Consider the following 11,607-nt stretch of genomic DNA (forward strand, 5'->3'; position numbering starts at 1 on the left):
CTGTGATTGTTACATTAGTCTTTTACATTTTCAAGTATAGTTCAGTACATTTTAATTATATAGTATAACTGTAATTTACCAGACTCTGAGTGTGGAATGTGGCTCTCAGTTTAAATAATTACATCTAGATACATCATTATTAGTAAACCAGGCCAAAAAAGGTACCAAATTTTATTTTCAGTACACTTACAACATTTCCACAGGTCTTTCTTATCTACATTTGCAATCTTAGACAAATAATAGCGCATTTTGTATATTTGAAATTTGAGTGTTGAATGAAAGTATTTGTTATAATCCCGGGCCACTTTTTTTTTCAAGTTTCATACCAACACATTACATGGTTTCCACTTTGAGTGTACAATGTATTGAAATCATTCTATGTATTATATTGTGAGGATTTTATACTGCAAATTTATTCTAAAATAAGATTCATAAGAACTCAGTTATAAAGATACAAAACGTGCCGTCATAATATTATAAAAGGGAATACCAAGTAATGTTGAATTATTAACATGGACACGGAATCAAATGTCTACCAATCGGCGTGATTCCACTTCAAAGATTGAACTGCCCCGTCTCATTCTCAAAAGTGTATGTCAATTATGATCTAGTACGAAATTTAATTTAACTTAAAAAGTCGTATATACGGAACATTTTCAGACAGAGCACATACCATTTACGATTTGATATTGACCAGCGTAATCTCATAATTAATTAATATTATTAATCATTGATTACATCATGCTATTTTTATGAAATGCATCCATAATAAATTGAACTATAACTAACTTGGTGCGTGCATTTTGTTTCAGTAATTATGTACGTTTGACGAATTGACTGTGATTACACGACCTCAAAGAATTGATAGCGAGACTGGCATTGCAAAAAAGTTAATACTACAGCAGCAAAAAGCATCGTTTTCACAATCTCTTTTTTATGTTGAAAAAAGAAAATACTGATTACACCTAGCCAAACCATAAAACATATGTGATGGTAATTAATATGCAAGATAAATATATCTGGCTGACCACTAACTGAGTATCCAATTTGCAGATGACTATTAATTATTGACATGCTGAAGTGCTAATATGTTTCCCTGGGAAATGAACATCCTCCTTTAAATGTGATTGCCCTCCTCTAAAATGCTACGTATCTTTTATTTTACAGCGGGAAAAAGTGTTAAAAGGTTCTGCAGAACAGATGAAGCTTATGACTATTGTGATACAGATTCTCATTACTTCAAGGACTGTTCATGTACTTCCAATCTGTGTAACGGAGGATCTAGCTCTCGACTCAAAATCACTACTGTTGCCTTTATAAGTTCCCTCCCTTTGATTATCTACAAATTTGGCTTGTAAAGTGGATTTTCTCTTTCATCTCTTCGTTTGTGTTTTGTAAATTATATCATTTTCAAATTTAACGATGTTGCCTGTAATATGTTTTCCATTTTTTTATTGCTTGTTGTTGAATCAATTGATATTACATGTACCTCTTTTTGATGCCTTCATAGTACACGTGTTTGTGGTAAAATAGCTTTCTCATATTGTACTCATAGTGTAAAGGTAGCAAGTTGCAGTTGCCATAATGATTACAGCTTGTATGTTACGGTCAAAGTAAACTGTAGCTCCGGAACTGGAAGGCTATCAAAGGAGTTTTGTCTGCTATCGAATATGCACGTGCAAACCCGCGTATACGTTTAAGTGTTAGTAACATCATACTTATTAAACAGTGCGATAAATTGCATGTTTGCTGTGAGATTCATAACACTTTAACAAGTGTCTGTATATCGAAGGCTTCACTATCCCCTAGACTATGGTAATTTTTGTTTTCCATTTTAAGTTTGTCCAGTCTCGAAATCTCTAAAACAGACTGTCTCTATAATCTGTAACAAAGGAAAATAAAAATAACAAAAAGATGTTACGATTGTAATGTAATACCTAGGTTTATAATTTTATATTTTGGTATTTCTTTCGGATAATTAAGATTTTAACTGTACATTTCAAAAGTCAGACGAAACTTGTCAACTTTGCAGTAGCTTCGGGGTAAAAAACATTCGTTAATATCCAAGTTTAATTACCAGGTAGACAGGAAGTAAAATAATGTGTCTGCTGTTTTCCTGTATAACACTTTATAAACTCAATATACTCTGTGATCAGGGAGAGGCTGCCCAAGTGGCGGGCTAAGCGACATGTCGTCCCGCTCTCATGAGCTGAATGTTAAAAGCTAGTCTGAAGTACATTGATAATCAAGAACTTGTGTTAATAAAGTTGTTAACAGAACTGTTTTAAAAATCTATCAGAAATTGATTATATTTGTGAAATTAGACTGAACATTTTTAACTGTGCATTGCGCTTCGTATAGTAAATAAAAATGTTAGAACTGTCGTAATGTGTTGTGTTCATGACAAACTTCAGGTACACAGACCAAGTGCTACGTTACACGATATACTTTATTATTCGTATAGCCCATTTCACTACGATTTTTAACGAGATTCCACGGAAATCAGCGATTATGATCCGAACACATAATCGTCTGACCAATCAAATGCTGGAGGATACATGTACAAAATGTTGTCGTAATATGCTATAAATAGTAACATAAATCTAAACAGAGAGATGGAAAATGGCGGATTCTTTGGAGGAGTTTCGAAACCGCTGTAAAAATGCCGCTCTATTGCATAGTGAAGGGATGCAAAAACATGTCAGGTAGAGGACACGATGTCAAATTCCATCGATTACCAGTTAATAACGTGAAGAATTGTAGAGAATGGTTAATAAGAGCAGGAATGACAGATAAAGAACTGAAAGATGTGACAGTTTCTCAATGCCGGAACTGGCGAATTTGTTCGGCACATTTCCAGTCAGCGCGTCAGACTCAGGAGCCATTTCTTCCAACGATCGGTCTACCAGGTTTGTAATTATAGGTTTTATTATTGATAACACGCATACTTGTAATGAATTATAAATTTCTGACAAAGTATTTCCGTCAGAAATTTCTGTGAGTTTCGTACCTATAATGTTTCGTATTTTCGTAACATAGAGTGGTGGAACCTATGCTCGCGGTATTCCTATGCTCGCGGTATTTCTATAAATACGCTCTCTGCAGAAGCACAGATAAAATATTTCATCATGCTATGTTCAACACTGACCAGTGGTGAAATGCCTTTACAACAAACGTAGCGACAGCCGCGCGTGCCGCTCACGTGACGTATACAGCAGCCGATACGTTTTACGCAATCTGTATCCGTCGCACAAATCTCAGACAAATATGTCAATATCACCCAACTAAAGTTACTTTTTTAGAAATCATGCATTACATTCAGATATAAGATACATTTAAGAGCAAGATTTGAAGAATGTGACGCCTGGCTACACTACGAGTGCCTGTCGAACCATGAAAAGATTGATGTTGATCTTAGTATTTGACCAAGTCCAAATGGCTCTTTCTGAGATGTAGGGAGGAGTAATTTTCCTACACACAAAAGAAGTGTAGGAAACATTAGTGAGTTAATCACTGTCGTTGTTTGAATCATTAATACTTGAACATTCTGTTTTTATATAACATTAGTATACGTTTTTAAGCTTTGTTCTAATAGTGACTCCATTTCTGTAAGGGAATTATACACATAGAGGCACATATTATTTTTTTCCTCATTTCTTTTGTTTTTCACATAACAAATGGGTAATGTTCTAAATATTATATTCGCATATGATTGTTTGTTCCGGGTTAGCCTGCTGGATTTTTTTTTCGCACTTAGTTTAATAGATATAGCATACCGCCAGCATAGGTTCCCTTCAGGGTGAATTTTCACCTTTCCACGTATGCCGTGCCGATAGCTCACGAGACGACTAAGTCACGTGATGACGCACATCAACAATATGTTTCGATAAAAGGAGGATAACTTTATGTTTTTGTATAGGCAAATCGAAATATTTTTTCTTGCTTCTTAAAAAGATAATATATGTACAAAATACCGCGAGCATAGGTTCCACCACTCTAGATATTTTTATGTGTTCTTATGTATTTTGCGATGAGAAAAATGATAAATTTTTAATTATCTTTGGTTTGTAACTAATTATTATGATATGAAACATTAAAAAAAATAATCATTTAATGTGTTCTAGAGAGCTTAGAATAAGTTAGATACTTTCCAATGGAGGTGAAGACCCCGGGTCAATTCCTGTCAAATTATAGTGCGGAGAATGCTTGGTCAAGGCACTTTATCATCGGTTTAAACAGTTCATAAAATATGACCATTGACGAAGCTCGACATAGTAATGTTCATTTTTTAACAAAGCGACGGTGAAGACTTTACTTTTACCTTTATAATACTTTTTTACTTTAGATTATGAAAGAAAACTAGCAGCTACAGGTCTTTTACAACTGCATGATTCACAGGGGACTGCTTCCTCATCAACAAACGGTACTTATACAGGTAAGTATGTGTTAAACACAGTCATCAAAATCAACTATCAAAATATCTCTTTAGCCAAGGTGTTATGTTCTGTTCTGTTTTTGTCGATAAATTTCATCTGACTCCTCCCTCTATTGTTATTCTATTCATACCAAGATACATTGTATATAAACCATTTTTTAAAAATATAATAGATACATGAAATGTAGTAGGGTCATTTATCCCCATTGGATACCTCTATTCCCAATTGTCCCTCATTTTATAGTTCATTGATTTTAGTTCACGAAATCTCGTGTTCAGGGAGATTTCGCGGGACTTTCTGAAAGTTGGTTGAATGGAAAAGGCGTTGGATATCGCTTGGTATCAAATGTATTTTTTACAAGTTTTACTGTTCATCTCAAGCTCTTTTTAGTCTGTGCAATTGGTCATCTTACAAAGGTAACTGCTGGATTGATTTAAACCCCTTTCATAGAAATATCTTTAGATTTTGATAGTTTCGGTGCTGCAGAATTTAAGTATTGTATTGTGAATTCGCGATTAAAGATGGCGGTCTCAAATACAACTTTTCATATCTTCTCATGTTTGGAAATATTTAACAAGCATGTTATTATTAACCAGTTGTTCATTTTAACAGCAAGTTCCAGCACAGCACAGTAGAAGTTTGTATGAATGGCAGAGTGTTTTGTGGTTTACAGTTCGGAGTACTTTGTGGTTTACAGTTCTTACAGAACTGGTAAGTGTAACTATTTAGTGTTATTCAGTTACCTTTTTGGATATAGTTGCAGCTGTATTTGTTTGTAACATATACCTTTTATACGTAGGCATTTTAATATGTTTTATTAGTGAATAAGGAATACTCGGACCACTGTGCTTAACTGTTGATTTAATAATACATAAATACAGCTAGATTTTGTATATTGATCCTATAAGCCCAGTAACCGGTTCGAACCAGAATACAGGCCGTACCGCTTTATTATGCAACGAACCATGCCGGCTTGAACCGGTGAGCCCGGTTTCTAAGTCTTATGTATATATGTATGTTGTTAAGAGAGACTGAATGCTTTGTGTTTATTAATTAATAATCAGCTCTCTCGCATTATATTATAAGGCTCTTGGTTGTGTATTTTCAGAGCCAGAGTTACGAGGATTATGAGAGCTATGAGGATTATGCTAAAGACAGCTTTGATAATACTATAAGTGATGAATCTAAAATGACAATGATTGTTGTAGAAGTAAATATAGTTATAGAAGTGAATAAATTAAATCCACGTCTGACGTCTCGTTTGTATTTAAATAAAGTAAGGAAAACCAACGAGATTACAGAAAGATTACCTGTGCAAGATATATTCTTTTTAATTAAACATAATTTCATTTATATATTTTATTATTATTATTCTCTCAAAATTGTTTCATTGTTTAGTCACATTTATTTCCCTGTATTAAAATTCTATTTGAGTCTGTAAATTTGTTACAATTTATCCTTATAATATTTCAGGTTCTTCTGAGGCCAGCATTCAGGAGAGTAGTGCAATGCAGGGTGATCAGATGGTTCAATCACACAGCATCATCACTGGTATGTAATTAACATTACAACTTCTTAAATAAATAGTTTTTTTTTTACTTATCATTTTCATGTCTGAAAATGAGATAGTTAGCTGTTGTGCAGGACTGGTATAATACCATATCTTTAATTTTGCCTAGAAAAAATGTTCTTATTACTATTTTTTTAATATTTACACTTCACTTTAATAAAAGGACTTGAAGAACATGATATTGGTGAGTTGTCGCCTTAAACTGTTTAAAATGTTTTGAATTATCTTGGTAGTATGTGAGTTTTTATCCACCACAAAAATTTTAGGCATGTATTTTTATACTGGTACCTTTACGTTAATGAATAATGTTTTAGGTCAGGCAATCCCGCAGAGTGAGGAAGTGCAGGTCGATCAAATAAGTCCATCAGAAAGTATTGCCACAGGTATGTACTAACTTCAGAGTTATAAATTATCTGTACTGGTACATCAGAAAAAATGCCTGTTCACTTAAATGATTTCAGGAGAATGAATAACAAGTTGTGCAATAAAAGAACTAAAATTCATATATAAGTTTATCATATTGTAAAAAACATTCAGGTGTCAAAATAAGGTTCTACAAATTCATATTACAATCCGTAGGCACTGTTATTCCCTTTGTTTAACATGTACAATACTAGGCCAGAGATATGTCTCAGATGATATGACTTGGTAATCCATGAGAGTCATAATTCACCAAAGGTTTTTCTTAATTCAAGAATTATATGTATCCATAATATCTGGAACTAAGCTGGATTTTTTGTCTGGTGCTCTTATCAAATCACGTTCATTTGTAAAATGGAATGAATAATTTTTAATCAGTTCAACAAACTTGTTTTTCCCTTTGTTTGGTATGTTTTTATCATTTCCTTTATAGCCCCAGAAGAAGTTGCCAGTGCTGTATCGTCCCAAGCATCATGTAAACCAGCCCAATCGAAACGGAAGCTGTTCAGAGAAACGGAGTCTCAGGTTACGCCAAAAGATCCAAAAAAGCAACGTACAAAAGGGCTTCAGAAAACTCCGCCAACATCACGGCATACAGAAATTACTCCGAAGTCTAGACGATCAACCATGTCAAACACAGAACTCAGACTAACAAAAGATGTACAGACACCAATACCTGCTCAAAATTTTATAGTTAAAAAAACGACCTCCACACAGACAGTAATTGCAACTGAAAACAAAAGCGTACAAGCATGCTTAGAAAAAATTGAGTTGTTGAAGACAAGCGACAAAGAATTAAAGAAGTATACAGGAATCGAAAATTATAAATTGTTTCAAATTTTACACAAATATCTTGTCTCCCAATGTTCAGATAGCATATGCACTATTCAAACTCATAGTGATGATCCATCAAAATTATATTCACACATTTCTACAGAAAATCAGTTACTGCTTGTATTGTACAAACTGAAAAGAAACCCTGTAGATTCTGTTTTATCATCTGAATTTCATGTTTCAACAGGACGTATTTCTGAGATTTTCAAATTCTGGATAAGACGAATGTACAGAAAATTCAAAATAATAAAGATTTGGCCATCTCACGAAAATGTACAAAAATACATGCCTAGCGCTACAAAGCAGCACTTTCCAGATTTAGTTGCAATTTCTGACTGTGTGGAATTTAGTACTCAGGTCCCACGAGCCCCATTGCCTGGGAAACAACTATTTAGTAATTATAAAAATTGTCACACTGTTAAAGTAATGTATAGCACAGCACCAAATGGTGCACTCATTCACTGTTCTGATGCATATGGAGGCAATAGCTCTGACAAAGAAATATTTGCTCAATTTGTCAACTAGGTTAAAGCCGCATGATGGACTAATGGTTGACAAAGGATTTTTGATAAAAGACTGTATACAGGGAAAAGATATCAAACTGTACAGGCCGCCATTTTTATCAGAAAAAGGAAAACAGTTCGACTCCACTGATCGTGAATCTGGGCGACTCATTGCACGGTCAAGAATTGTGGTAGAAAACTTCAATGCGCGCTAGAGTTATTTTGCATTTTTAAAACAGAAGAAAATTCCAATATTGTATTTGCCTATCATGAATGAAATAAGTTTTGTATGTGGATTTTTAGCCAACTTAGGTCCTCTAGTGAGGAATGTACAAAGCACGGAATCATTACATGAGCAAATGGATGAGGATGACATAGTTTAAATGGTCAGATTTATAAAAAATAAGTAATACTTAGTTTATCAAGGTCAACTGGAGAAGCGCCTTTTTAGCTCACCTGTCACAAAGTGACAAGGTGATTTTTTGTGATCCGTCCGTGCGTGCGTGCGTCCGTAAACTTTTGCTTGTGACCACTCTAGAGGTCACATTTTTCATGGGATCTTTATGAAAGTTGGTCAGAATGTTCACCATGATGATATCTAGGTCAAGTTTGAAACTGGGTCACGTGCCGTTAAAAACTAGGTCAGTAGGTCTAAAAATAGAAAAACCTTGTGACCTCTCTAGAGGCCATAATTTTCAATGGATCTTCATGAAAATTGGTCAGAATGTTCATCTTGATGATATCTAGGCCAAGTTCGAAACTGGGTCACGTGCGGTCAAAAACTAGGTCAGTAGGTCTAAAAATAGAAAAACCTTGTGACCTCTCTAGAGGCCATATATTTCACAAGATCTTCATGAAAGTTGGTCAGAACGTTCACCTTGATGATATCTAGGTCAAGTTAGAAACTGGGTCACGTGCCTTCAAAAACTAGGTCAGTAGGTCAAATAATAGAAAAACCTTGTGACCTCTCTGAAGACCATATTTTTCATGGGATCTGTATGAAAGTTGGTCTGAATGTTCATCTTGATGATATCTAGGTCAAGTTCGAAACTGGGTCACGTGCCGTCAAAAACTAGGTCAGTAGGTCTAAAAATAGAAAAACCTTGTGACCTTTCTAGAGGCCATATATTTCACAAGATCTTCATGAAAATTGGTCAGAACGTTCACCTTGATGATATCTAGGTCAAGTTCGAAATTGGGTCACATGCCTTCAAAAACTAGGTCAGTAGGTCAAATAATAGAAAAACCTTGTGACCTCTCTAAAGGCCATATTTTTCATGGGATCTGTGTGAAAGTTGGTCTGAATGTTCATCTTGATGATATGTAGGTCAAGTTCGAAACTGGGTCACGTGCGATCAAAAACTAGGTCAGTAGGTCTAAAAATAGAAAAACCTTGTGACCTCTCTAGAGGCCATATATTTCATGAAATCTTCATGAAAATTTGTCAGAATGTTAACCTTGATGATATCTAAGTCAAGTTCGAAAGTGGGTCACGTGCCGTCAAAAACTAGGTCAGTAGGTCAAATAATAGAAAAACCTTGTGACCTATCTAGAGGCCATATTTTCCATGGGATCTGTATGAAAGTTGGTCTGAATGTTCATCTTGATGATATCTAGGTCAGATTCGAAACAGGGTCATGTGCGGTCAAAAACTAAGTCAGTAGGTCTAAAAATAGAAAAACCTTTTGACCTCTCTAGAGGCCATACTTGTGAATGGATCTCCATAAAAATTGGTCAGAATGTTCACCTTGATGATATCTAAGTCAAGTTCGAAAGTGGGTCACGTGCCATCAAAAAGTAGGTCAGTAGGTCAAATAATGAAAAAACGTGACCTCTCTAGAGGCCATATTTTTCATGGGATCTGTATGAAAGTTGGTCTGAATGTTTATCTTGATGATATCTAGGTCAAGTTTGAAACTGGGTCAACTGCGATCAAAAACTAGGTCAGTAGGTCTTGAAATAGAAAAACCATGTGACCTCTCTAGAGGCCATACCCTTGAATGGATCTTCATGAAAATTGGTCAGAATGTTCACCTTGATGACATCATGATATCTAGGTCAAGTTTGAAACTGTGTCATATGCCTTAAAAAACTAGGTCAATAGGTCAAATAATAGAAAAACCTTGTGACCTCACTAGAGACCATATTTTTCAATGGATCTTCATGAAAATTGGTCAGAATTTTTATCTTTATAATATCTAGGTCAAGTTCAAAACTGGGTCACATGAGCTCAAAAACAAGGTCACTATGTCAAATAATAGAAAAACCGACGTCATACTCAAAACTGGATCATGTGGGAAGAGGTGAGCGATTCAGGACCATCATGGTCCTCTTGTTATCTCATTGTATGACTATAGCTTTTTCAGGGAGTATGTGTGTTCAATATTGTCATCATTCTCGTGTAAGACAAATAAAAACAATCGTGTTAAAGTTTTATGATAGTTTATTTACAGTACTTAACAATATGACATATATTTACAAAATGATAAATATTTCTAACAAGAACCAGACAATTTTACTGACGACATAAATTCAAATTTATGTAATCCAAATCAATGAAGAACAGTATTGAAATATTGCATGATTTAGTATGAATTTACAGTCCATAATTCTGTGTAATATTGACTGGTCTATAGTTCAGTGTAAAATTTTGTTTTATAGCCAAGGTAAAAATGTGAAGAAAAAAACAGGAAAGATTATTTCTGATGTCATGTTGCAAAAAACAATTATTGAATGGCTTGTACAGTCAAAACTACTTGCCTTCAAATCTCGGGGGGAAAAAAAATGATTATCACATCAAAATCCCAAGTCTATAGTTAGACACTAAATTTATGTGGGCTTGAGTATACTCTTGAAAGAAAATAATTATGAAAATAATTCCTGATGTCGCATAATAAGATACTTCTTGAATGACTTGTCAGTCAATGTTCAAGACTATTGCCCGCAGATTTTTAACAATAACAAAAATTTATCTACTGTTAACTTCTTTTATTGAAGATTAAATATAACTGTATTATGAAAATTCCTATGTTGCATGATAAAATACTTATTGAATGGCTTCTCAGTCATAAGTCTAAACTATTGCCCTCAGATTCTTTTAACAATAGCTAACATTTATCCAGTGTAATCTTCATTGAATATGAAATATAATTATATAAGAAAACTCAATTCTGATGTCACATAATAAAATATTAATTGAATGGCTTGTCAGTTAATAGTCTAAACTATTACCCTCAGTTACATTTAACAAATAAATTTTATCTATTGTAATCTTCATTGAAGATAAAATATGATTTTACATGTATAAGAAAACTCAATCCTGATGTCGCATAATCAAATACTTATTGGAAGGATTGCCAGTCATTAGTCTAAACTATTGCCGTTAGTTTCTTTAAACAATAAATAACATTTATCTAATGTAATCTTCATTGAAGATAAAAGATAATCAGGGGTCACACTGGCCTTAAATTTCTCTGAGCCACTGCTTTTTTGCCAAGCGCCTAAAATCGTATGCGGCGCGACAAGCTTTTTAACAGCAACTGTTATCTTCCATGCCATGGACTATGCAGTTAATACACTGTGTGTATGTATACAAGGCTGCAAGTGTTTATACCTTTAAGAGAATATTATTAACTTTAAAATATAATTCCATGACAGAATCAGAGAGAAACATCTGTCATGAAATTATATTTCAAATTAATAGTATACTGAAAAAGGCATACAAACTTAACATGTTAAAAAATATATGAAGCAAAAACAAACATTTATTAAGTTATATCTTTTAATGAGACATGTATTCATGTATTGATTCATGATCATAATATAAAGATGATTCCATCAACTT

At 34.0% G+C, this 11,607-nt stretch overlaps 1 protein-coding gene across 3 annotated transcripts; it reads left to right on the forward strand.

The window, feature by feature from the left end:
* Positions 1-1,140: 1,140 nt before the first annotated feature.
* Positions 1,141-10,197, forward strand: LOC128551516 (uncharacterized). 3 transcript variants are annotated; one of them, XM_053532404.1, is made up of 6 exons: positions 2,860-2,909; positions 4,346-4,435; positions 5,049-5,147; positions 5,910-5,987; positions 6,321-6,389; positions 6,860-10,197. In XM_053532404.1, the coding sequence occupies exons 3-6, from the start codon at positions 5,084-5,086 to the stop codon at positions 7,783-7,785; spliced, it is 1,137 nt and encodes a 378-aa protein (XP_053388379.1). In that variant the 5' UTR covers positions 2,860-2,909; positions 4,346-4,435; positions 5,049-5,083; the 3' UTR covers positions 7,786-10,197. The 3 variants fall into 3 exon arrangements, with proteins under 3 accessions (XP_053388378.1, XP_053388379.1, XP_053388380.1); XM_053532403.1 differs by lacking the exon at positions 5,049-5,147 and having other exon boundaries at positions 1,141-2,909; XM_053532405.1 differs by lacking the exons at positions 2,860-2,909; positions 4,346-4,435 and having other exon boundaries at positions 4,671-5,147.
* The last annotated feature ends 1,410 nt before the right edge of the window (positions 10,198-11,607 follow it).

This window comes from Mercenaria mercenaria, unplaced genomic scaffold (assembly GCF_021730395.1).
Source record: "Mercenaria mercenaria strain notata unplaced genomic scaffold, MADL_Memer_1 contig_1201, whole genome shotgun sequence".
NCBI lineage: Eukaryota > Metazoa > Mollusca > Bivalvia > Venerida > Veneridae > Mercenaria > Mercenaria mercenaria.